Source organism: Nicrophorus vespilloides, unplaced genomic scaffold (assembly GCF_001412225.1).
Source record: "Nicrophorus vespilloides isolate i.1.1-1 unplaced genomic scaffold, Nicve_v1.0, whole genome shotgun sequence".
In the NCBI taxonomy this organism is placed as follows: Eukaryota; Metazoa; Arthropoda; class Insecta; order Coleoptera; family Silphidae; genus Nicrophorus; species Nicrophorus vespilloides.
Window position 1 is genome coordinate 15,698 of NW_017099976.1, and position 26,454 is coordinate 42,151.

Here is a 26,454-nt window from a genome sequence, read left to right on the forward strand (position 1 = left end):
TCGGAAGCGAGTGAGCAAGTGTCCGAGTGCGCCGAGCCAGGAGGAATCGCGAATACGGTGCGACAGTGTTTGGTTCGAATGCCGGTGCAAAAATGCAGAATGTAGCACAAGGTACGGCCGCAGATAATCCGAAAATAGATAAAGTGAACAGTCAAGTTGTCCAGCAGCAGCACCAGCAGCAACGGCAGCAGCAGCAGCAGCGCGATAACTTGCCGTCGACTCCCATCGTCAACCACCAATCATCGGCCGCATCGAGCCCGACGGAAACCTACTCGGAGCACAGGCAATTCATGTCTGATACCTCCGAAAGCGAAGAGGACAGCGTCTCCGAGGTAATTATCCCGATTTCCATACCCAGAAAATTCCCCCCCCGACTCTTTTGCGCCGCGTATTTACAAAGGTTCACACTCTCTCACACATACGTACACAATCACGCACACTCACCCGTACATGCACACACACACACACACACACATACTCTCCCAGCCAGACAGACACATGTACACATTCATGCTATGGTACATTCGTACAGAACACACACACACACATATATACGAACATATTCACATATACATACATACAGACGGACAGACACAAACCTAGTAGTACATGCACACAATTAAATAAATTCGCTGTTGCCGCTGGCTTTCCAACTCCCCGAGGCCGAGGTATCAATGAACTTCCTTCTTTCGAGAGACATCTTGCGCAGATCTGCAGGATCCGCCGATAGAAAAGAGAGCGAAAGGCAATTGATTCCGTTCTCTCCGTCGAAGACGCCCGCGGTGGTGGGACACCCTCGTCGAGAGGGAGCGGAGGACAATTAACCTCGACCCTAATTATCGGAAAACCGTCGTTCGTCGAGATCGATCGCCGCCGCCGATGATCCAGACGACGAACCGAGCGAACGAGAGAGAGACAAAAAGAGAGAGAGTTCCTTATCCCTGATATTTCGTCTCGCTCGACCAACCCTATCCTGATCATCAACCCAACAGTATATCGTAGACTCCCATCATCAAAATCATCTCTCGCAAGCTGAAAATATTCACCACCAGATGATGACAAAAAAAGGGGGGCGGCTGTGGAAATTGCGCGCGCGCCAGCGCCATCTTTAACCGAGCCTCCTTTTCAATTTCGTCCCATTACATTATATATAAGCATCCATATACATACGTATGTACGTGTATATATAAAACGGAGGTACGGTTTTAGTTTTTTTTTTGTTTAAATTTTGTGCACCTTGGTGTGTGCGTGTGTGTGTGTCGGTCGCAAATTTCTTTTTGTGGGTTTTTTTCGTACGAAGGGGGGATGACCGATGCGTCGGCCACTCTCAATACATCCGACCGTTCGCCATTCAACCATCCGTTCGTTACGTTTCTAACCTAGAAAAAGGCGAACAAAAAGAACCCCCAACACAAAACGAACGTTTCAACCCCCACGAAAGCGAGTGTACGTTCGCAAATCAAGGGAACGAAGTTACGTCGGTCGCATTGGTAGTCTCACGGAAATCGTTGACCGAAACCCAGTGGATAATCAACAGGTACGATACTGCTCGCTTGTAGTCCTCTCCTTTTCGTGCGTAATTGAACCGCCATATCCGTCGGTCGTAACAGGCCATGCGTTGGCCAATTTATTTGGGAACTGTTCGGTAACGCGCGCATTTAACAATAATCATTGCAATCAAAGCGATGCTCCGTTTGTTATTACTTCATTTGGCTATAAACAAATTGCGCCCGCTTTTGCAATGAGCAGATACACGCATTCCTTCTCACCAAATCCTCATTCCCATCATCCAACTGAAAGCACTAATGTAAGTAATATATATTCACTATTGTCTAGTGTTTGTTATTTGTTTTTAATACCCCACTGATTACATCATTCTCAGTCATCCATCGATGCAGTTCTTCAATCCTGTAACCTCACTTTTGCTGTTGACATTTGGTCCAAGACTTGCATCAATTGCTTGTTTTTTGGTGTGTCGACTGCATCTCTGATTACAAAGAAGTTCTATGTCAGAAACTGATATTGTTTAGTTCATTATTGTCATAGTTTATCATCAAGTTTATATATTTCTTATTTGTATTTGATAGTATAATAGTAATATCATTTAACAAACTGAACATTAGGTTAGATTTATAGAAATCTATAAATCAATTTTGTGAAACTGTTTATTGCATTTAATATCTACCATAACCTAAATTTGTCAACATTTCATCTGTCAACTTCATAGATCCAAACAAATAATATAAGAATATTAACGTTCATTTGATAATCATGAACAATATGTGTGAACTTTATTATCATAAATTATCATTGAAATTGTACTTTAACCTTAACTATTTATTTTAATCTCAAGTAAAATAGGTTCATTTTACATGCATCATGTTGTCATTCTTTCACTCAATATCTAAAATTTATCTCATGTTTCTTAAGTATAGTGTCAATTTGGAGTACTAACATTCATTGAATTAACTGAAAATATTTCATTTACTTTATACAATTCATTACTATGAATCAGTTTTCATTTAAGTACAGAATTTACTAAAATTGATAAAATTACATAAAAAAAACAATCAAATTAACATGTACTGTATATCAATTGCTGTATATCAATTACTGAATCACTTGAACACATTATACAAAGTGTATTGTGCATTTGTGATATTTGATACAAATAATAATTATTTTTATTAATTGAAAAGCAAACTTAATACACATATATTATAAATTATATATAACAATGATCAATATTACTTTGATTTCAAGTCTACTATGTGTATGTGTATTAAATTAATCACGTGACATACAATTTCGTTTTGACGAGTCTTGTTATAATTTATAGGTTAAAAATAGTATTTATTTTGAAGTGCATTATTACTGCATAATATGCTATAGTAGTGTCCTATAATGATGAATCAATAACATCATAATTAAATTGACATTTCGCGTATGCCAATAGAAAGGTGAAAGCAGACATGTGTAATGTAAATATAGAATCAATGTAATGTGTTAATTGAGATTATTTACTATTTCAAATATAATCTTAGCATTTCAATTATGTAAAGTTTTTATTACGAATTTCAGAAGTATCACAATTGACATAATCTATATGAATCATAAAAGGTAGATGAAAGTATATACTATTTCTAATATATGTCTTTAAGTTAACAAAGAACAATATGCAAGTATTATATTCTTTATTATTTCATCAGAGTAGCATTGAATTGAGTAATTTATGAAGACATCAATTTGTGAATGCTTAATGTCGAAAAGCATTTGTAATGACAATACTATACATAAAGTATAATTAATGATTGTACAATAAGCCAAAGAATGTTATTTGATGTTGTGCCTCACATTAAGCATGCCTTAAATGGTTTACATTTTCCTTTCACATGCGAATCATTGAATGAAAATAATGAATAAATGCAGTTTCTTGTTTTTAAGAACAATGTTACGTACGTTTGGATAGTGTTATCACGCTGTTATCAATTGCCTGTGCGCATACCATTCTTCTGTGCTGTAATACGCATGTTTGCTTTGTTAGTTGATAGACACTATGAATTTGATTATGTATTCATTTTTTTTTTTGGAGAATTATTCCAAAAAACTCGTTTACAAATGTATTTTAACAGAAATGTGAGTCAGGCAAAATCATTGACTCATTCAAACGTTAGGTTAACAAGGCATCACGTGAAAAACTAAGCAAAAGGAACAGATGATATCTTTGAAACAGAAAATAGTAGTAAGTTCAGTGCGCGCCGGAGCCGAAAAGAAAATGGTGTCCTGTTTACTGCATCTAATAAAAATGCATTGAATCGCTATAATGTGTGTTGTATGCGTGTCTGTGTTAGTTGAGAAGAGGTCAAAGGTCTTCCATGCATTATTTTTTAACAATTCATGTTTACCAATCTTCTAAATGTGGCCGTTCAATTATCAAGCGTTTGGAATACATTAAATGGAAAACGAATAGTGCAGGCATATATTTTTTATATCTATATATATTTGTGGAGAATTGAAGTCCGAATGATTGACCCTCCAATTGAAATGTCAAATGTCTTTGAACTCTCTATTGCTCAAGGTTTAGGCTTCACGCAAATACATAGATTTTTCAAATTAAACGCCGAGTAATCAATTTCTCGACTCGTTTATTGTAGGTGCAAATGTCTCCTGGGCTAAGTACTTCAGAAAGGACGTTTCGCAATGGTATTTTTTTTTTAGTATTTCGTCCGCCTGAATGTTAATGATTTCCCAGGGTCATTTCAACTAATCATTTTGCAAATTGGTACGTTTCCATTTAAATTCGTCGACCCACGTTATTGTTTTCTCTCTTTCTATATATATTTTTTTGGAACACTATTGTATTACTCACTGACCAAGACTACTTTTTCCAAATACTGACATTCTTTCGCAGTGAGGAATAGGTTCTGTTGTGGTGAATAGAGCCTAACGTAAAATGCGTTTATTTTATTTTTTTTTTCTGGTATGTGCGTATACGTATTTTGCCTGTGAACATATTTGAAGGAAACTGACTTTCTCCCGACCATTGTGTTGCTGCACGCCGTGTACTTTACATTGAAGAGAAGTCGTCCATTATATTCATTCGCTGTTTCATTTTTGTTTCAAACAGTTTTGTTTTTATATTAGAATTATCGTAATCGCGCGAATATTGAGCGCAACAGAGTTCAATGAAAGCAAAATCGAAGTGGCTGCAGCGGTTATATTCTTCTATTTTTACTTCTCTCTTTTTTTTTATTCTCTGTCTGTTTCTTTTTTTATTTATTTTCGTTTGCGTTCGGGTTTCGTTAAAATCAACGGGGCCCCGGTTATATTGTTAAACAATCGATTCGAAATTTCCATGACGACACGATTCGGGGCGACGCTGAAATTGCGCGGTCGTCGCCATGGCTACTTACCAATAGAACAGACAGCGAGACATGTTCTTGCTATTAATATGTAATATGCCCGATATTTTCCCTTCCAATGCTACCGTATTACACTTTCCATCCAACCGAATAGTCATCACCGACAACTTTGAAACCTCTTCCAATTTATCTAAGTTACAACCCCTTTTCAAGGCCTCTCTCCATCTTGTTATAAACTATTAACTCTGTTTTATTTTTCTTTTTATAACAAACTGTGCAATACTTCTTCTAAGTAATCCTCATTTATCCGTGAAACTTAATCACCCGTAACGCAAAGGAGTCGATCCCCCCATCCATCCATAATCTCTTACTATTATACTGAAAACGAAGTAAATGTTTTTATCGAAGTACTTTAAATCATGTTTCTTTTTTAAACTATATAAATCAGATAAATCATGTCTTTCAGGTACATGAATGTAACAATTCTTTTCATTATCTGTGTGTCTTCTTTTGATAGCTGAAGCCAGAGATCGGAGACCACAAACGGAGTGGGTTTGCTTCGGAAAGGTCTGCGATTCGGATTCGATGCATTAAGTGTGGCTTCGAATCGTTTTTATTTTCTCAATCCATTCTATTGCATGTAGCTGTGACGAAAAGCATGTTTTAGACGTATTAATTGTCGTTTTCAAAATTTCTAGATTATTTTATATAATTATATCAATTATTTAATTTGCGTGCCAATTTATTAGAATTTGGTTTCGGTGTTTCCACTTTTTGGTTTAGATCTTATATAGAAACTACAGGTCTTACAGTTTTTTGATGTTAATAATTTTATTTATCGTATATTTCGGATTTTAACCTAAAATTAAAACAACGAGAATATCAATAATTAACATTTGCAATACCTAAGTTAAAAATGTCGAAAAACGTTTGCGTTAAATCGTAAATTTAGGTTAAAATCGTGGCGATTGTTGAATCAATATTATTATTTTTGCTATCTATTGATTATTTTCATATCTAGTGTACAACGCGAATGAAGCATCCGCTTTAATTATTATTTTCTCAATTTTTTTTTTAATACTTAGAACGAATTTTGTGGCCCAAAGTATGTAACCCCCTTAAATGCATTACTTCAGATTAATCTACATTTAAACATCTAATGATGTTCTCTACTCCAAGTGAATCAAAGTAACTATTATTTCCACGCTTCATTCATCTATCCGTTTAATACCAGTATTTTTCAATTACTCGTTGACACCTTTATAACTATCGTCTAAAACTACCACTAACCTGTCATACTATCAGTAGTTCGCTTTACCTCGCCAACTGAGATATCGTCCCTTGATGGGAATTATTTATTAATAAATTACATTTTCCGTAAATTTTTCGAAACTGAAATTTCTCATATCAATCTGCAATTTATATAAGATTAGTTGAGTTGGCGATATTAGGAGATTGATCGAATCAAGGAGGAAAATGCAGTTGCCCAGCTGCTTATCGTATCATTTGTTTTTTTAAAAATTATGATATGAACATTTATACCTTTTATTGAGTAGTGTTGCATTTTTTGTTCCAGGTGGAGTCATTTGTGATAGATCAAGAGTACGAAGAGGATCCCCAAGTAGAAGCTGAGAAGTTTCTCTTAAGTCAGGAAAATAGATCGGTCGATCCGGAGACCCAAGCTCGTTTGGAGGCACTACTCCAGGCAGCAGGAATTAGCCAATTGGCTACGAAGGATGGTAAACATCTTGCCGATCCTGAAGTATTGAGAAGACTCACTTCGAGCGTGTCCAGTGCATTGGACGAAGCGGCCGCAGCGTTAACGCGTATGCGATCTGATACATCGACGCACGTCCAATTAGCAGCGTCAGCAGCAGCAGCAGCGGCAGCAGCCGTAGTTGCATCCAAGCAACAACAATTGCAACAGTTGCAGCAGCAGCAACAGCAACAAGAACAGACCTTAACGATAGAGGATCAGGAGGAGCAGGAACAACAGCAGCAGGAACCTGAAGAATCGGCTTCGTCGCAGCCACAACCAACTCCGCAGGCGCAGCCAGTGGTAGTAGAGAAGACGCTGTCGTTAGTGGAAGCTTGTACGGATGGTGATGTTGGTACAGTGCGTAAACTGTTGACTGAAGGAAGATCAGTGCACGAAACGAGCGAAGACGGAGAGAGTTTGTTGTCTTTAGCTTGTAGCGCAGGCTATTACGAGTTAGCACAAGTACTATTGGCGATGCATGCGAACGTGGAAGACCGTGGTATCAAGGGCGAATGCACGCCCTTGATGGAAGCAGCGTCCGCAGGACACCTAGACATTGTTAAGCTATTGGTGGCCCATGGCGCCGATGTGAACGCTCAGTCTACGTCCGGAAACACGCCCCTCATGTATGGTTGCGCCGGCGGCCATCAAGATGTGGTGAGGTTTCTTCTGGGAAATGGAGCCAGTGTGGAGGATCATAATGAAAATGGACACACACCTTTAATGGAAGCGGCGAGCGCAGGACACGTAGGCCTTGCGATGATCCTTTTGGAGAACGGCGCCGGCATCAACACGCACTCCAACGAGTTCAAGGAGTCTGCCCTGACGCTTGCATGCTACAAAGGTCACCTGGAAATGGTCAAGTTTTTATTGGAAGCAGGCGCTGATCAAGAGCACAAGACCGATGAAATGCACACCGCCCTGATGGAGGCGTCGATGGACGGTCACGTTGAGGTGGCCCGTCTGCTGCTGGACTCGGGTGCCCAAGTCAACATGCCAACAGACAGTTTCGAATCGCCCCTAACGCTCGCCGCTTGCGGTGGCCACGTGGACCTCGCCATGCTCCTTATCGAGCGAGGCGCTAACATCGAAGAGGTCAATGATGAGGGCTACACCCCTCTCATGGAGGCCGCTCGAGAAGGGCACGAAGATATGGTGGCTTTACTTTTAAGTCAAGGTAATTTACAAACCAATACGGATTATAATACTTTGCAACAAAATATTATAATTTTAGGTGCAAACATAAATGCGCAAACTGACGAAACTCAAGAAACTGCTCTTACGTTGGCATGCTGCGGCGGTTTCACCGAGGTAGCCGACTTTTTGATAAAGGCCGGTGCCGATATCGAATTGGGCGCGTCCACTCCGCTCATGGAAGCGGCGCAAGAAGGCCACCTGGAACTTGTGAAATACCTTCTGGAGAACAGCGCTAATGTGCACGCCCAAACGCAGACGGGCGACACCGCTCTGACCTATGCATGTGAAAACGGCCATACAGACGTCGCCGATCTGCTCCTGCAGTACGGTGCTGATTTGGAGCACGAATCCGAGGGTGGCCGCACCCCCTTGATGAAAGCATGCCGTGCCGGACATCTATGCACCGTCCAATTCCTCATCTCCAAGGGTGCGAATGTCAGAAGGCAGACCACCAACAATGACCATACCCCTCTTTCACTGGCATGCGCCGGTGGACATCTACCTGTCGTCGAACTGTTACTGGCACATCGTGCAGATCCCAACCACAAGCTAAAGGTAAGTCAAACCACTACCCATCCACTTGCACGAACAATCTTTCATTAAGATCTACACAGAATTCTAATTAATCAAATAAACAGCCATAATAACACATTCGTGATCAGTAGAAGAAAACTTTAAGAATATTAGATTATAAACAAAACTATTCAATAATCATGTTCATGACAATTTAAGAACTGGAATTTAAATAATAATTTATATTGGATACTACTTAATTCAGTATCAATTAGTTATTTGGCAGTTTTAAATTTAACTATTTCTAATTAATAATTGCAACAATTCTATAATTACTTAAAAAATAATTTAAAAAAAACCTTTCAATTATTTCATTAGACTATTGATAACTATATAAAATGTCTATAACAAAATTAAAGCTTGAAGTAAGTAAATTTATTAAAAAAATATAACGCCATTATTTCACAACATTTCTTTGCAAATCTGTGTACTCGGGATTATTGAATAATATATTTAGCTGTTTTTATAAAATAATTACTGGTCAGTTGTCTATTAATCTCGATTCACTTTCACCGTGTAATCTAGCATGCAAATGACGAAACCGATCTCCAGGTCTTTGCGAAATGCAGAAAATCAATGCAACTTTGTCGTTCACATTTATACTGGTATTTTATATTTGTTGACTCTCTAGTTTCTAAAAGAGACAATAATTAAGGAAATATGACAATGTGTAGCATTTGATATCGATATAAACAAAAATAATTCGCTTGCAAACAACAGTTATATGCATATTACGAAAACAATATAAATCGGAAATAATCGCATTCATGTACACAATGATTTGGCGTTTCTTAAAACACATTTTCATATTTACCATTAACAATCTGAGTCCACCTTCCATTGTTATTTGACTGATATTATTTTGATAAAAAAAATACTTGTCTACATTTATTACAAATCTGAATATGAAATTATAATGTTGAACGATTTATAAGAAATATACGCCGCTTTTTTTGCTTTACATACTACATATAAAAACAATAATTTTCACACTAACATCATTTAACAAAATATTTTCAAATTAGTTCTTTCTTCTTCTGAAATCAGCAATCTTTAAACGTGCCGAAATATGGATCAAATGCCTCATGTAATTCTCAATTTCTGTAATGATTCTAGGCATGTGTACGTCGTGAGATTTAAGAGAAAAAAAAGTAATAAATGTTGCGATCTGCTGTTGTAAACGTGTTTGAAGTGGTCGTTGAAGAGACACATCGTGCATACTTTAATGAGAGACAACGTAAGTGAACTTCCACATCGAGAACAGCCGTATGTTCACATCAACTTTATGTTTAGCATATTTACATTCCATATTTTTGACTATATTTATTTCATTGCAAATTTACATCCAAATATCATTTCTGCTAAATATTCACTGAAAGCAGGTAAAGCTTAATAGCATTAAATGTATTTGTTATACAATAAATGTAGTGTATAAGTAATTGGGATATATAAATTTGCAAAAATTAAGCATTTTTAAAGTAATTCTAATAATAATAATGTCAACTTTTTTTGAAAGGTTCATAGAAAGGGACATAGATTTGTTAGAAATATGTTGTCATTGTCTGTTTTCAATGCACGCATATACAAATTGTAAAAAATATTGGAGTACATCTCACTATTGATAATAATTTTTGAAAATAGAAACTTGTATAGAAGGACCTCGTGCCAGTTAAGCTGGTCACAAAAAGTGATTTTCTCTACTAATAGAAATATGCACGATACGATAGCGCAACATCTAGGAAACGTTTTTACGTTATATCCAAATTAAAACATAGTATAAATTATCAATGGAAATTGGAATTGTTAAAAAAAACAATGCAATTCAGAGGTAACAGTACTAAATGTTTCTTTGATCAAATGTAATAGTTGGGTCATTTATGGTAGAAATTGGTCTAAAGTATTAATTATTTAACATGGAGATTAGTTACAAATTGATGTTTGTTTTATTTTGTATCGTTCGGGATAATAAATTTTAAATAATTGGGAGGTTGTCAAGGAGGTAGCTAAATTATTCAGTAATTAGGGTTATACAAAATATAATATATATAATTATAAAGATCATAGATGACAAACTAGTAAAAGCTGTTAACATGTTAAAGTTGGATAAGATTAGTTGCTAGAACTAATATATATGAATAGAATATATATGATTTACTTATATTTGTACGTATTGTGTTGCAGGATAACTCAACTATGTTAATAGAAGCGGCGAAGGGTGGACATACGAATGTTGTGCAGCTATTGCTGGACTATCCGCATTCTATGATGTTGAACCATCAGCCGACAGCGGTGGTTGCAGCTGCGGCCGCCGCTGCGGCATCATCCACAGCGGCTACCAATCTATCTATGTTGCCGGGTCAGGTTGGTAGCCGCGATTCGCTAACTTCCATTAACTTGTTTAACCCGGCGTCCGATTTCTCTCCCGCCGTCCTCCAAGAGGTCCCCGAAGCTGTGCGCATCATCTCACAGATGGACGTGCAGAATGCGGCGGCAGCGGCTGCAGCAGCGGCTTACGCCAGTACGAGCACAACAACCACCACCATCATCAACAGCGTCGCTACCACTACCAGCGTTTCCCCGAACATCAGCACCACCGCAACCACGACGACAGCGACCGGCCAGAGGAAGTGCAGCCGACCATCGCCAGCAGGAACGAGCGCCAACACCGTCTCTACAGTGGCCGTCCCGGTGTCAACTCCAGCTGCAGTTGCTCCCGTTTCCTCCATCACCAACATCTTCGAAGGTGACAGCGGCGGCAACAGCGCGAGCGGCGGTAGCAGTCTGACGTCAGCCGAGGCTCAACAGGTACGCACTTCTCCTCTATCTCCCATCGACTTAGATGATTGCGAAGTTTTTGCCACAAAGGCTGCCATGGAATTCCTTGCCAAGCAGGATCCCGAGAACTTCGGCGAGAACAGGAAGAGCATTCTCGCATACGTCAAGAATCGCAAGAAGAACATCCCGTCCACCTCCGGCGAGGGAAGCTCCCAGAAGAAGCAACTGATCCTTGAAGAACTACATCGAGTGGACAGGGAGTTCCACGGGAAGCAGCAGACCCACAACAATATGCTGTTTCAGTACGGACTGAACGTTCCACAGGATGATCCAGTTGCGGCGGCCGCTTCCTCCGCAGCGGCGACTGCTACAACACTGCCCCCATCACCACCACTCAACATTGACATAGCAGGCATGCAGCAGAAGGCGGGCGCCTTCTCCGGAAGTAACGCCTTCTACACAAGCACTGCCTGTCTGCAGCAGACGCCCATTAAGCTTGCAGCCGATTCTTTTGCCCCGCCGAGTAGTAATAATGCCAACCAACAGCAAGCTTTCTATTTTGCCCCGCTCACTAGTTCTTCAACCGTGGGCACCTCATCGAACGCTAGCACCGTCACGCAGCCAATCAAGTTTCAAACTTCTCCACCACACGCGGAAGTTAGCCAGGTAAATTAACTTATTATTTTTACTCAAATCTATCTTAAATTTTACTATAACAGTCAATAATAATAATAAGAAGTTTGTGCGTATTTAAACTATATAGCAATTGCTACTTCATTTTTTAGATTCTGAATATATAAAATAATGCGCAGGACGTACTGCTACCCCTAATAATAACTAATATAGAATTTATCCGTTGTCAGAATACAGCTATTAGTGATCGACCAAAAGTGAAGCCAGTCTCGAAAAAGGAAGGCAAGAATCTAAGAAAACTCTACAACCCGCAACAAGTTTTCATTCCTCCTCCTCAACAACAACAGCAGCAGCAGCAGCAAGTTGAGAAAATACAAGAAACTCTGCAGGGCTTAGATTTGGACAACCTAGATCAGGAACCTTTTGTGCTCAAGGAGGAAGATGCCACATCCGCCGCCAACCAGGACAGTATGCTGACTGCCTCCATTCTCCAACAATTCCACAGCTCGCCACAACAGGGCGTCATCAGGGCTGAGTTTGTTCCAACTCAAGTACCCGGCACCAGCGATCCCAAGAATGCTCAGCAACTGCAGCAGCGTAAAACCGATGTGGAGTTTGATCATGTTATTAAAGAGGCGACCAAGCTCATGGAGCGCAGAGCCAAATTTATGCGAGAGGACGAAGACGTAAAGAATCTCGAGTGTTACACCATCAACGACGTGACCGAACAGCAAAACAACCTACAGGTAACAATTATTTTATATAATATTTTTATTTACAATCCAAAAAGACTGACGTTCTTAAGTTTACGAACATTATATACAATATGTCGCTATTATGAAACTTCTATGCATTGATAAAATGGATTTGAATTTAGATCATCAATTATCATTTCAAAAATATATATTAGTAACCTTTAATAGGGAACTTTGAATTAACTGGTTTTATGTTATTTACAGGTTAATCCATACAGCGCATCATTGGACGAAAATATGATTGCTACTTTGGCGATACAGCAAGATTTGAAAGATATGACCGGAGACGTGTCCCGAGTAGAGTACTTTGCAGTTCCCAACAACGGTGCTCAACTTCCCGTTCAGGTATTACCATCAACAAGTGTTGCCAAAACTTTTTATATATTTCCAACTGTAATCTGAATAACATTTACTATTTTAAATATGTTCTTACAGCAATCCTTTGAGACTTACGAGCATCTTCTCCAAGTAGGAAATCGAGGATATCAGGCGGGATTCCAAGCGGGTATCAGCTTGATGCAACGCACTTTAGGTGAGGCAATCTTTAAAATCTAACTTTCCGGTTTTCTTTTTCGATTTTACCACTTTTTTTAACAAATTTAACTTGCGTGCGAACTAACATTTGCAGCATGTCCAAATGCCGCATCACCATCCACGACTGAAGCGATCGCGGCGCCGCCTCCGCCACCGCCGCCCGTCACCAGCAGCCAAGCTGCGTCGCCTTCGTGCACCCACTCCTTGGTACAGACCACTACTCATCACTGCGAAGTGCCGTGCAGTCAACACTCTGTTGCTGTCGCTGCTCCCACTAGCACCCAGAATCCGACGAACGTAGCAACGGTTCAACAGCCCCAGGTATCCCACCAGGTGCAAGCAGCTACCCAGACCGTGGCGGATAAGAAGAACAAGTCTACCGTGGTACAGGAAAACCTCAAGAAGAAGGGGGGTCGTCTGGTGTTCAGACACCAGCCTACCTCTAGTAATAACGTCGCGCCAGTCGTTAACAACAACCAGCAGCAGCCGTTCCAAAATAATCAAAACTACCAAATCGATCCTAACTCAGGTAATTTATATGAATAACAAGCGCCCACTAACACCATTAACCTATGCCTACTAGCATAGACGACCTCCCGTTCATCCAGACGGTTAGACCATGAATAATTGACTCATCATTATCCTCTATTTTCTTTATTCTTACAGCCATCACTCAGTACGGTTCAACTGCAGCCAGCCAATATGCCAATGCGGTTGTCTCCACGGCTACGGCTGCATCGCCATCTGTACCTCCGGTCAACTTTTGCATGGATGTGGATTCGGAGACGGAGAGTAATCATGACACCGCTCTCACACTTGCCTGTGCTGGAGGCCACGAGGAGCTCGTTGAGTTGCTTATTGCTCGTGGTTCTAATATTGAGCATCGCGACAAAAAGGGCTTTACTCCTTTAATACTTGCGGCCACTGCAGGCCATGAGAAGGTTGTTGAGATCCTCATCAAGAATGGTGCTGAAATCGAGGCCCAATCCGAACGCACCAAAGACACGCCCCTGAGTTTGGCATGTTCTGGAGGCCGTTACGAAGTAAGCACTTTATAAGACTTATTTATCCCGCAAATATGTGAACTTATTCGTGAGCTCGTCAAAACAGGCCACAAAGTAACATGTATAATCATAGTATATTCCGAAAGGAACTAGTTTTCAGCACCTTTTTTCAACTATATTATTCTATTTCATATATTGGATCACATTTAGATTTGTTAAGGAAAAAAAATAGAATAAACATGGATTAATCAAAAAGTTGATTTAGATGTAGTTATAAGTAATATTTAAAAAAAGCATGTATAGTCTTTGAGCAAATATTTTCATCACCATAATTTGTTGAAAGATTATAGATGAACCAAAAAAAAAGTGTGTGTTAGAAATAATCATTAAGGCGTTCTATATTGTAACTCGTTCGATGGCTCGTCTGTGTCAGCTGTATCTCAATATTCAACTCGAAAAATTCTTTGATTTCAAGATGACCGGAGCCAAAAAAAAAAATAAATAAGTTAGTTTTGTGTGAAGTAATACAATAAAAATTAATAAAAAATGTTAATCTCTGATTTTTATTTAATATTAGCTTACATTGATTACTGTCGAATTAAAAAATACTGTCCGTTTCAAAGAATTTTAAAAAACGAATACATTTAAATACAGATGCATTTTCTATTGCAGTTAAAACTGATATTAAACATTTAAGTCATCATCTTAAGTTTTATGTAAAAGAAATATACTTTTTGATAAATCCAATATTAATATTTAGTATAGACATATTGCTAATGTTGCAAATATTATTGTTCAGGTTGTGGAGATTCTTTTAAACAAGAGTGCAAACAAGGAGCACCGCAACGTTTCCGATTATACTCCACTGAGTTTGGCCGCATCCGGCGGCTATGTGAACATCATCAAGTTGCTGTTAAACCACGGGGCGGAGATTAACTCTCGCACCGGTAGTAAGTTGGGTATTTCGCCATTGATGTTGGCCGCAATGAACGGACATACGTCTGCTGTTAAGTTGCTCCTAGACATGGGAAGCGACATCAACGCGCAGATCGAAACGAACCGAAATACCGCACTGACCCTCGCATGCTTCCAGGGAAGGCACGAGGTTGTCAGCCTGTTATTGGATAGGAAAGCGAACGTGGAGCACCGCGCCAAAACCGGCTTAACGCCACTCATGGAGGCAGCGAGCGGTGGTTACGTGGAGGTTGGCCGAGTGCTCCTTGATAAGGGGGCGGAGGTTAACGCAACTCCCGTCCCATCTTCGAGGGATACTGCTCTGACTATAGCCGCTGACAAAGGGCATGTACGATTTGTAGAGCTGTTGCTCTGTCGAGGAGCTGCCGTCGAGGTTAAGAACAAGAAAGGAAACTCGCCGCTATGGTTGGCCGCCAACGGAGGCCATCTGAACGTCGTCGAGTTACTCTATAATCTGTCCGCAGACATTGACTCTCAGGACAACCGCAAAGTTTCTTGCCTGATGGCGGCTTTTCGCAAGGGCCACACGAAAGTCGTCAAATGGATGGTTTCACATGTTTCTCAGTTCCCTAGCGATCAAGAGATGATCCGTTACATATCAACGGTGAGCGATAAAGAACTGCTGGAGAAATGCCAGGAATGTGTGAAAATCATTCGCGCCGCTAAAGAGACTCAAGCAGCAAAGGCTAACAAGAACGCGTCCATTCTTCTCGAGGAGTTGGATATGGAAAAGAACCGTGAAGAATCGAAGAAAGCCGCGGCCGCGCGTCGCAGAGAGCGCAAGAAGAAAAAGAAGCTGGAGAAAAAGGAGGAAAAGCGAAAACTCACCGAAGAGAACAAAAAGAACGAGGATTATGACGAGAAGAACGATGAAGATCTTGATAAGGCGGCGGACGATGATGACACGGTGCAAGAGAACAACGTGAGCCCCATCATGAATGGAGGCGGTGAATCTGCGGCAGATAAAGAGGAAGGTGATAGTGGTATTGATGCAAACAGTCAAGGAAGCTGCTCTAGCAACGACGTGAAAACTAATCAGAAGAGAAAGGATAAGAAAAAGAAGAAAGGTCAGGCTGCTGCAGCGCAAAGCACAAGCCGCGGAAGCGCGGCTGGTAGCAGTAGCAGCAGCATTCAGAAAGCTGACACAAAGACAGAGGAGAAACGCAATAGAGACGCAGCGGAAACGTCCTCGAAAACGGAAAGTAGCAGCAAGGGCAACAAAGTGGCCCAAGCGAGGAAGGGTTTGGTGTTCGACTCATCCACTCGCAGCCCTGCTGAAAGGGATGATTTCGAAGCAACTGGTGACAGTTTTGTTTCTGCCAAAAGCAGCGGCAGCAGCAAGAAAGAAGATTTACAATCTTCCAGTTCTAAATTGAACTCTTCGACAAGTCCCAAGCAAGCTGGGAAACAAAGAGAGGACGGATGGAAAGAAGTTGTCAGAAAATCGTCGGTACAAACTGTTGCTACCAGCAGTGGTAGCGAATCTGGTGTGAAGAAGGTGTCCGTACCGCTGAACGCCATTTCTCGGGTTATTGGACGTGGTGGAAGCAACATTAACGCGATCCGAGGGGCGACCGGCGCCCACATCGAAGTCGAGAAGCAAAGCAAGGGCCAAGGCGAAAGGATCATAACGATCAAGGGAACGACCGAGGCTACGAGGCAAGCGCACTCTCTTATTGCTATTTTGATCAGAGATCCAGACGTGGACATACTACAGATGTTGCCGAAAACAAATAAGGTTCCATCCTCTGTTTCCACTTCGTTATGGGACAAAACCCAGATTGGAACTAAGAAGGTGGCAGGAAAAGTAATGACGAGCCAAGCAGTTTCATCAACAGTTACAACGTCGTGCATAACGGTGGTCACAACCGCGAGTCAACAAAAATCAATGTTATTGTCTCCCTTTGCCCCATGTCGCTTCAAGACCACGACCATTACGTCGCGTGCTACACCCACCGCCGCAGCCGCGTGCTCCGCCCCTACACCTAGACTGCCTGCTAGCGGCTCCGTCCCACAACCCGAAAAGATAGCAGTTCCATCTTCGTCCTCCGTTTACCAACGCAACATAGTCACTGCCGCCGCCAACTCATCCACCACAACGACAACTACCACGACCCGATCGACGGGCGTCAAAACATCGAGCCAGACGTTCGCCGCTAAACTGACGGAAATCAATCAGAACTCGCAACTGCTGGTGTCAGTTTCGAGCAGCAGTAGCAACAGCAAATCTAGATTGATGCCGCAGCAACAGCAGACGTCTCCACAAAATCAGCCAAGTAACCAATCCTCGCCGAAACACCATCACAGTAGGCCGACGCCCACATCATCTGCACCACCCAACATGCAGCACTATCCGACGAGCAATAAGCCGTTCTCCGCATCGGTCTTGCCCACATCCAACGACCTCGTGATCAGCCAACCCTGCAGTCCAACACCCCTACTTCAGAGTTCCTGTGTCCATTCTCACGATCCAGAGACGATTCAAACTACAACGGTGACCACCACTCAGGTCTACTCGTTGTTCAACACACTGACGCAGCAGCCTACTTGGAAGAACGAGGCACAGAAGCCGGCTAACTTTGCAACTGTGACTGGAGGCTCATCGCAAAACAAGTACGCCGACGATGAACCGCAGGTGGACGCCTCCAAAGCACCTGGTTATCGGGGAACGGCTGTCTGTTCGCCAGTCTCCTCCAAGACCAGCAGCAACAGCACCACACCACCGAACCTGCCCAACTACTACGGAGACAGCAAGGGTCCGCTTCCGCCCATTGGCAGCAACCTTTCGCATAACAGGCCGCAAGCGAACAATAGCAGCAACGATGTGCCGCATTACTTCCCGTCGAATAACCATCTATCGGACTCGAGTCACTTCAAGAGCAACTATTCGGAGTCCGCACCGATATTGGCGGATTCCACGCCCCTTCTGCAAGCTTTCCAGGGCAATTCCATGCAGCAGCACTTGAACTTTTCTCAGCAGCAGCAACAGCAGCCCCCCGTTAGCATCTCCAGGCTCAATCCGAAAGCGCCCGATTTCTCGAGCAGCATGCACATGAGCAAGAACCAGATGTACAACGGCTACCAAAACTCCTACCCACCTCCAATTGCGAAGCCGATGTTGAACTACCATCGTAGGGAATTACCACCACAGCCACAACCACCACCACCTCAGACACAGGGGAACAACAACTGGGCTATGCTACAGATGCCCTTCAGTCATCAACACAACGACATCATGACCGGAATGGCCGGTTTGACCCTGCAACATATCGTACGTGCGACGGAGGCTATGATGGAGAACGGTGCTGGAGACATGGGGAATAACTCGCCTGCGATGTCTCCGAATCTTCCACCAGCGCACCAACTTCTTATGAACGAGAACCATTACTTGGAGGATCGCAACAAACCGCAGCCCATTGGCACTGAGCGCGCACGCAAGTCGTCCTTCAATCCATCTGGTAGCGGAAACGCCAGTACACCCACCAACGATGCCAGCAGTTGGATGAACAACCAATGGTCGCGCACCAATCTGGAACCCTTTCTCGGCAGGAACTCGTCTCTCTATAACGAAGATATCCACATAATCGATTCGACGCTACAAGTAAATACTTCGACATCTTCAATTGTCGCGCTGAATTGAACGTTCCTTTTACTAATTTTTGTTTTCTTTCTGTTTCTCTAGCATGGCATACCGCCAATGGAGCCCAATTTTAACATGAATATGTCACGCCAATTTTACTACCCACAATCGCAGCAGCAACAACAACAGCAGCAGCAACCGCCTCAGCAGCAGATGTCTGCTGTTGCCTCTGTCGCAGGCGCAACTGGCATTCAACACGACTTTCCCTCAGATCTTAAATCAGATTTGGCCACTTGGGAGGCAAGGCAGAACATGGCTGAGTTGCAAGATAAACAGCGCGTAAGTTTAACTAAATAAATAGTCTACTGTAAGAGATTTTATTGTTATCCATTTACTACTACACTACTAAACTACATCAATCAATCAGTATTTTTATACACACCAGCAATTCGTAATTTTATATATATAAATTGCTTAAAAACTTTTTTTGTGTTAAATAACCTTTAATGTAGTAATATATTGTACATCAACTGTATATTTAATTAAAAAAAAAGTGCAAATCTTTGTTATAAGTATATTAGCAAACATTATAAAAATCATAATTTCTGTGTGTTTCAGAGATGGTCGAATATGAACAACCGATGGAATCCGTAAAGGAATAATCACACCAGTATCTAAAACAGACAAAAACAAACAAACAACAACAAAATCATTTTATGTTTCTTTACATATTTTCTTTTTATTTTATTTTCTCCTCTTTATTATTATTATTATTCTTCGTTTTTTTTAGTTCCACTCAATTCGTCTTAATTTTTTGTTCATATTATATTTAAAAAAAACATAGATTTTTTTAAGGTATATCAATATTTAAAAAAAAGTATAAGTAAATTATGTGTTTAAGGGTTTAATGAAAACTGCAAAAAAAAAATTAAAAAATTATAATATATTACATGTTTTGTAGTAGGCCTTTACGACATGAGAAAAAAAAACAATCTACGATTAATGATAATTAAAATTGAAACCACGTTCAGTAGGCTTTTATTACGAATTTCAATTATTTTTTCTTTTTTTATGTGTTTTGTTTATTTTAATTTTATTATTATTCGTGTTGTGGGGGAAATAAACAAAACATTTATATAGACGGATTCTTGGTTTTGCTGTTCGTTTCTTCTTTTTTTCTGTATACATTTCACACTTTAATTTTAAACTTTTTCGGGTCGGTCGTTCACGTATGTCTCTGACGCTGTTTCATGTTGTTACTAAATGTTAGAAATTTTTGCATGCCACGAACTTTGTTTTTATTATATAATAATATACATGTGAGTAAATAAATATATATATACATATACAGACCTACATGCAAAATGTCTAATGGTATATATATATATTTATTCGGTTATCGCTAATAATAATAATAATGAGACCCAAAAATGAATGAGTGGTAAAAATCGGGTTTTGATTCTGAAGAGGAGAGTGATGTGGAAAAGAGAGAGAGAGGAACAGATGAACGAAGATTGTAGGCCAAATTGTGGATGATGACAAGAGACAACAGAGATTAAGAAGTATTGTGTAGGCGCGACGTTTACTAATATGTATATTTTTCCTGGGGGTTTCCTTGTATGTTTCTCTGGCGATTATTAGTGGTTCAAACTATTATTCAAGTAAACAAAAACAAACTAAAAAAAAAATATATGAATATTTATAATTCACAAACACACACACACACACAGATATTGAAGTGGGAGAAGATGAAAAAAAAAGTATATATATATATAATATTTAAGATTATTGGAATAAATAAAAGTAAACAAAAAAAAAACATAAAGGAAGCAATGGAGAAAAAAAAATGTTGCGACGCGAAGAAACTGCGAAATAAAGCAAAATAAAAAGCGTTACACTTTTTATTTTACTTTTGGAGCGAGGGAAAAAAAATGAAGAAAGAAAGAGATAGAGAGTGGATAGTTTCCTACTTTTTTGGGAGATGAGAGCGAAAGATAAGGGAAGAATTGGAATCCGGAAGCCTCGCGACCAATTCTCGTTTCCCTACTTTTCTTTTTCATTTCTTTATTTCGAGAACCTTTCTTTATATTAATTAATTACTCTATTTTATCCCCGCGCGGTGCGAGGGTGGTTCTTCCCTCTCGGCGCCGCCCCTCTGCGGGGAATAAAACAAAAAAAAGTATATAAGAATATTATTATTATTATAAAACAAAAAATACATATAAAAGAAAATAAATTTAAAAATGTAGGGTTATATTATTATATGGAATAATGTAATATTGCTTGTACATGAAGACTTAAATATATCTTTATGCACTGTATTAAAAAACAAAGAAAAACAAAAAAACGTGTCTTATTGGTTCATTTTATTTATTCCCTCATATATTCATTTGTTAAAGCGATTTTCTGTTGTTTTTTTTTTGTTGCTACATTTCAGCATTATTAGTTTATTGATGATTTTTTTTAATATAAATTTAAGTTAACATTGGTTTAAGCGTTCGCGAGTTACAGGAATGGTTCGATGTTGATCTCGAAGCAGGCGCAAGGCTTGCTCAGCTCGAACTTTACAAGAACTTCGGGATGCAAGACACCGATCTTGCCGATGACCTGACCGTTGGCGACGATCTCGGCGCATCTTCCAGGGAAATATCCGCAATCTGAAAGAGAAAAAAAGTTTTCTTATTCAACAGTAGGCTATGAATATTTAATTATTCTAATTTCACGAAAATTGGGGTTCAATTGACTAGTTTGAAATAGTTGAAAATTGAAACTCATGAATAATATAATGTGAATTATCTCTTCTTGATAATTGTTACATAATAAAATCTTAAAGATCATTTCAATAACAAAAACAGCGTCTTCGGTTTCTACACACCGATTGAATTTTTGCATTATTAATAAGATTTAAGTATTTTTGATGTTACTAAATTAATTTAAACGTATATAGGAAAATTATGTTAATTTTCATTAATGCTTGTAAAATTATAGTGAATCTCCTGGATTTTTCAAAAACTGTAACTGTACCTTCGGCTGCCCTCAAGTAGTAACCATACGATCCTTTGCCCTTCGCATTCCATGGAACTTCCAAGAGGACCATAATCCTATCCAGCAAACCATGGACAATCTCGAAACCGGCGGTGCGATTGCAGTTGACCGCACAAATCCTCCTTTCGTTTCTAGCACCAACCTCTACGAAACCAGAACAATTATCGTTAACTCCCTTCATTCCAACTGTCCTCCAACCTACCGGTATTCTCATCCTTCAGGACGACGTCGGAGATTTCGAAAACCTTGACCGGCAGCGGCATATTCTTATTGGCGGCGATGGTTTTCAGTAAACCGGGAAGAAGGGTCGTCCGACAGACCTGGAACTCCAACGTCTTCGGGTTGGAGATGTGCACGGCCGGAACATCTTCGATTTTCTTTCCGATCTTGCTCGAGATATCATCCTTGGAGCACTGAAATTAACATCACGAAATGAACAAAATGTGATTGATGAAATTAAGGAAATTGTACCAAAGAGAAAGTTAAAGCCTCTGTGAATCCAGCCTCCGCAATTGGATGGCGCAGCAGATCGGATAACTTGTTAATCGGGTATTGTTGGCCGATGGTGTTCGTGGACGGCAGAGTCCTGACGATGTTGTTGTAGCCGTAAGCGATGGCAACATCTTCGATGATGTCGCACGCGTGAATCACGTCATGCCTGGTGGGTGGTACCACAACTTTGATGTCCTCCTTACCCTCCAATAACTCGGACTGCAAACACATCTTCGACAGGAGATCGGCCAAATCCTTACCAGGTTTACTAAAGATAAGTTAATATTAGCAATCAATATGATTAAAACACCTTCGGATTATAATACCTGATTCCAATTGATTTATTGACTTCATCGACTTTAACAACTTCCTCCCTGTATTCCAAATCCGGGCACAATCGAACGTTACCATCGGGATACTCGACTTCGCAATATTCCACGCTGTATTTGTCGGTGCAGTACTGGCTGAACATGCACACGATCGTATCCAGAACGACCTTGGCCTTCGTCAAATCAGTTGCGGTGCATTCGATGAAAACATTCTTAGTGTTCAAACTGATCTTCGAATGGTCTCCGTTGATAATGGGCGGCATGGATAAAATCCTTCCCTTGTTATCACTGATAACCGGATACACCGGACTGTCTTTGATTATATGCAAATATTGCTTCAGCTGCGGATGCGTCTGAAATTAACAAAAGTATTAAATTAATTAATAACAACAACTAAATATTATAACATACTGAATAGTGATCCATGAGTTCGACGGCGGTAAATTCTTTGGTCTGATTCAGTGGCATGAATTTGATGTCGCTCGGTGGTTTCGCATCGTAGACGAAAGGACCTTCGATCGTGTCCAAGTCGTGCGTTCCGATGGCGACTAGAGAGCGCTTCCTGCATATATTCTGGTGGAGCTTATCCTGCAGATCTATGAAACTGTTGTACGAATCCTGCGTGAAGTACATGTTCCTGAGAATTGCAGCCACAGCGAATGGTCGGATCTTCGCCGTGTCCGGTTTTATGATCAATCGCTGCACGCATCCTTCTGCTGGCTTAATTGCCTTAAAATTTGGGATTTCCATTCTAAAGCATAAAAAACATTTATCAAAATAATCTCACCATAAACAATACCTAAGAAACTGTTTTTGTTTTTCTTCAAGTTTAAAGTAATAATCTATATGAATAGATATATTTTTTTTATTAGTTTGGATGATATCTAAAGATAAATTACTCACTTTCTTTGGAAAACCAAGAGACCCATGGTGAGTCCCTCAAGGCACAGCAAATCATATCTATTTGCTGGAATGTCAATTCTATAAATAACATCCTCTGAAGCGCCTTTCAAAGTTTCAGCATCATCCCCCTGCTCTTTGCTGATCATCTGTTTCTCTGTAGTCTTGCAACAATGAATCATAACAACGATTAATAACAATAAAACCTATTAATGTACATCACTACTTACGACTTCGTCCAGTTCCAATCCGAACTCGAAGCATAACATTTGGAACTCATCATCAGCTGCAAACATATTGAATTTTCAAATATTTATCATTACCAATAAAGTATAGATTTTGCTCACTGTATGTTTTGCCCAAGGATTTGAACAGCACGTCCCTCTTAACACCAATCGTCGGCATTTTTATCCTTTTAATTCCTTTCCTATAAGAACCAGGCGAATTGCATCAGATCAGATCACTGCTTCTTTTCGAGGTTAGAGCACATTTGATGACACCTGATGTCACACTGACAGATCCCTTTTAATTATTGCCAACATAAGAATTCGAGGAATTCGCGAATATTCCAATAAGATAATATCAAAATATTTATTATAAATATTGATCATTTGGTGCGTAACATTAGCTCACATTGTAGACGAGAGATCTACAATAAAAAGTCTAGTGTTTCAGAATAATCAATAACAGTCAAGTTGTTGCATCTTCCACACGAATCTGATTCTTCTCGATTCATCCTGCCGCTTTATTCTATCTAACCTCACAATCGATTGCATTGATAAGAATCGTTCAACAATGGAAAAAATTGCAGAGGTGAGCTAACATTCACATTCTTTTTTTATTCTCTCATCACCTACTAATTCCTATTTATTTTAGTTAAAGAAAGATGTTGCTGAGATGGAGGCTCTCATAGCCGCAGCCACCAGGCAGAAAGTCAAAGACTTCCTCTCAATTGAAAACAGGAAGTTGGTTACAGAAATTGTTAAGCTGGAGGAACAGCAGAAGACTGCAACACCTGCAGCAACTGATGCTGCCAAGTCTTCTGCAGTCAAAAGGCATTACCAAGTGAAACTTAACAATTATGGTATGCCCATACAAAAATTGTGATTACAATCAAATTATTACTATTTTATTTTACAGCATGGGATCAATCCAATAAATTTGTTAAGTTCTATGTGACAGTGAAGAATGTCCATTCAATTCCTGCAGAGAATGTCTCCTGCACATTCACAGCAAAATCACTTGAGATGCAGGTCAAGGATCTTGACAATAAGGACTACATTATGAACATCAACAATTTGCTGTATCCTGTTAATCCAGAGAACAGCACATGGAAGATTAAAACAGGTATTTTATTCATACTTCCCGTTTTACGGACTCGGTGTTTCGTAAAACGTTTTTGATTCAGAAATAAAATAGAAAATGTAAAACACTTTACAACTTTGTGATATAATATTGAATATTGTTTTAGATACTGTTGTCATTAATGTGGCCAAGGTCGATACGCTCTCGTGGTCGCATGTTACCGATATCGAGAAGAGGGCCAGCGATGCAAAGAAGATGCCGAAAGCGGAGGAGGGTGGTGATCCCAGCGATAATATGATGTCCATAATGAAGAAGTTCTACGACCAAGGAGATGATGAGGTTAAGCGCAACATCGCCAAGGCATGGACAGAGGCTCAGGAAAAGAAGACCACAATGCCACTCTAAATCCACAAATGTATAAAGTTTTATACTAATACTGTTTCTTTTTTTATATAAGAAAAAAAAAGATGCTAGCTTTTGTAGGCTAATCTCGTTTTGTTTTCACTGAATAAGTATTATATATACAAGTTGTTTGTAATAAACTGGAAATATATACAAATATAATCTGAAATTTATTATTTTTATTATTAATTGATATCTAATTACATTTATCAATTTTCACGACGAGACAGAATATCAAAAATACATTGATTTTGATCTTTCTTGTATTAAAATGGAACAAAATACTTTACGACTCTAAACATACCAGTTTTAAACAATTTTACTTTATTTTAATAGAGTTAATTTGAACATGCTTTTTTTTCACTCCTGCTTCTTACTTCTTGGAAGAGTCTCTGCCATTTAGCTACATCAACGCATTTGATCATGCTTACAAAGGCATTATTGCAATTTTCTAGAAAATGTACAGGAAAGAGGAATTTCCATTTAATTTGGTTGGAATGAATCTTGATAGACATCGGATTGTAGATTTTGACGAAGTTGTTTGAATGCGCTGTCTAAAAATTTTTTACGTCTAGAAATTTAGGATTATCTGGCCCCTCAAAGAGTTAAAGGATAACTATACTATAAGTTATCCTTTATAGTTGGGATTAAGAAATCTATATGTGGATAACACATTTGATGGGACGCCACTGGATAACATAATCGCCTAAGTCAGAGCTTTCCAACCGTTTTATACCTTCACATCCATTAGCATTACATGTTTCCTACTATTCGCTAATTCTTTAATAATTTTATATTAGAATCTGTTGCTCTATGTTTATATAATTATATAGTGTATTAGTGAAAGTACTATTATTGACAATTTGGTTGACACATGAAAGATAATTAATAATGAAAAAAAATGCGGATGATTTACATACATAAAATATATAATTTATTTAAATAAATGTATGAACTTTTACAACAAAATCATTCATTAATATAATAAATCCGTCATATAAACAGCTATATATATACAATATTTATTAAAATTATTCAACAACAAACAAAAATATAACATTATTATATAAGGCCTCTTTTTACACTCGGTATATAAATGAAATCGTTTATTCAACCGAATTTTTCTCCCTAAATACGGATTACGAATGACTCTCACGCGCACGTTCATCTCTGAGTTCAGCCTGAAGAACTGTATTACTAATGGTGAGTTTAATATTCGTTTGCTCGATCTTCGACAGTTTTTTGGTCATCCTCGCCATGCTCAGAAAGAAGAGATCGGTGTCGTCCAAATTTTCGAGCAACTCCAACGCCGGTTTCGTCGTGCAATCCTCCTC

The 26,454-nt window shown here is 39.5% G+C and overlaps 4 protein-coding genes across 9 annotated transcripts in view; 2 read left to right on the forward strand and 2 right to left on the reverse strand.

Annotated features, from left to right (window-relative positions):
• LOC108566454 (ankyrin repeat domain-containing protein 17-like) lies at positions 1 to 19,396 on the forward strand. Of its 4 annotated transcripts, XM_017926333.1 has the most exons (13): positions 1 to 332; positions 6,439 to 7,798; positions 7,856 to 8,373; positions 10,573 to 11,196; positions 11,257 to 11,832; positions 12,030 to 12,545; positions 12,759 to 12,899; positions 12,990 to 13,086; positions 13,183 to 13,617; positions 13,755 to 14,131; positions 14,892 to 18,668; positions 18,750 to 18,986; positions 19,266 to 19,396. In XM_017926333.1, exons 1-13 carry the CDS (start codon positions 93 to 95, stop codon positions 19,299 to 19,301), a joined length of 8,934 nt encoding a protein of 2,977 aa, XP_017781822.1. In that variant the 5' UTR covers positions 1 to 92; the 3' UTR covers positions 19,302 to 19,396. The 4 variants fall into 4 exon arrangements, with proteins under 4 accessions (XP_017781822.1, XP_017781820.1, XP_017781821.1 ...); XM_017926331.1 differs by having other exon boundaries at positions 6,439 to 8,373; XM_017926332.1 differs by having other exon boundaries at positions 6,439 to 8,373; positions 11,284 to 11,832.
• A 1,708-nt stretch (positions 19,397 to 21,104) lies between these two features.
• LOC108566463 (phenylalanine--tRNA ligase beta subunit) lies at positions 21,105 to 23,914 on the reverse strand. Its single transcript, XM_017926355.1, has 9 exons — positions 23,761 to 23,914; positions 23,644 to 23,699; positions 23,417 to 23,577; positions 22,925 to 23,264; positions 22,511 to 22,866; positions 22,164 to 22,452; positions 21,895 to 22,105; positions 21,672 to 21,836; positions 21,105 to 21,304 (listed from the first exon to the last, which is right to left on the reverse strand). Exons 1-9 carry the CDS (start codon positions 23,816 to 23,818, stop codon positions 21,153 to 21,155), a joined length of 1,788 nt encoding a protein of 595 aa, XP_017781844.1. The 5' UTR covers positions 23,819 to 23,914; the 3' UTR covers positions 21,105 to 21,152.
• A 32-nt stretch (positions 23,915 to 23,946) lies between these two features.
• Positions 23,947 to 25,265, forward strand: LOC108566464 (calcyclin-binding protein). Of its 3 annotated transcripts, none has more exons than XM_017926358.1 (5): positions 23,947 to 24,027; positions 24,089 to 24,226; positions 24,290 to 24,497; positions 24,554 to 24,760; positions 24,885 to 25,265. In XM_017926358.1, exons 2-5 carry the CDS (start codon positions 24,209 to 24,211, stop codon positions 25,121 to 25,123), a joined length of 672 nt encoding a protein of 223 aa, XP_017781847.1. In that variant the 5' UTR covers positions 23,947 to 24,027; positions 24,089 to 24,208; the 3' UTR covers positions 25,124 to 25,265. The 3 variants fall into 3 exon arrangements, with proteins under 3 accessions (XP_017781847.1, XP_017781846.1, XP_017781845.1); XM_017926357.1 differs by having other exon boundaries at positions 23,956 to 24,027; positions 24,081 to 24,226; XM_017926356.1 differs by having other exon boundaries at positions 23,965 to 24,226.
• A 931-nt stretch (positions 25,266 to 26,196) lies between these two features.
• Positions 26,197 to 26,454, reverse strand: part of LOC108566452 — a gene marked incomplete in the record, with an annotated part of 1,465 nt that continues 1,207 nt past the window's right edge. The window contains 1 exon segment of the mRNA XM_017926329.1: positions 26,197 to 26,414. Coding sequence (XP_017781818.1) covers positions 26,260 to 26,414 — 155 coding nt within the window.

Excerpts from the sequence above, each read along its gene's own strand:
- LOC108566454 (XM_017926331.1), top strand. The coding sequence starts at position 93 with ATGCAGAATGTAGCACAAGGTACGGCCGCAGATAATCCGAAAATAGAT. Across the intron at positions 11,833-12,029 it reads CACACGCGGAAGTTAGCCAG|AATACAGCTATTAGTGATCG; the intron begins GTAAATTAACTT and ends ATCCGTTGTCAG. Across the intron at positions 14,132-14,891 it reads GTTCTGGAGGCCGTTACGAA|GTTGTGGAGATTCTTTTAAA; the intron begins GTAAGCACTTTA and ends ATTATTGTTCAG.
- LOC108566463 (XM_017926355.1), bottom strand. The coding sequence starts at position 23,818 with ATGCCGACGATTGGTGTTAAGAGGGACGTGCTGTTCAAATCCTTGGGC. Across the intron at positions 23,265-23,416 it reads CTCTTGGTTTTCCAAAGAAA|AATGGAAATCCCAAATTTTA; the intron begins GTGAGTAATTTA and ends TTTATGCTTTAG. Across the intron at positions 21,305-21,671 it reads CTACTTGAGGGCAGCCGAAG|ATTGCGGATATTTCCCTGGA; the intron begins GTACAGTTACAG and ends TTTCTCTTTCAG.
- LOC108566464 (XM_017926358.1), top strand. Across the intron at positions 24,498-24,553 it reads AGTGAAACTTAACAATTATG|CATGGGATCAATCCAATAAA; the intron begins GTATGCCCATAC and ends TTTATTTTACAG. Across the intron at positions 24,761-24,884 it reads CACATGGAAGATTAAAACAG|ATACTGTTGTCATTAATGTG; the intron begins GTATTTTATTCA and ends ATATTGTTTTAG.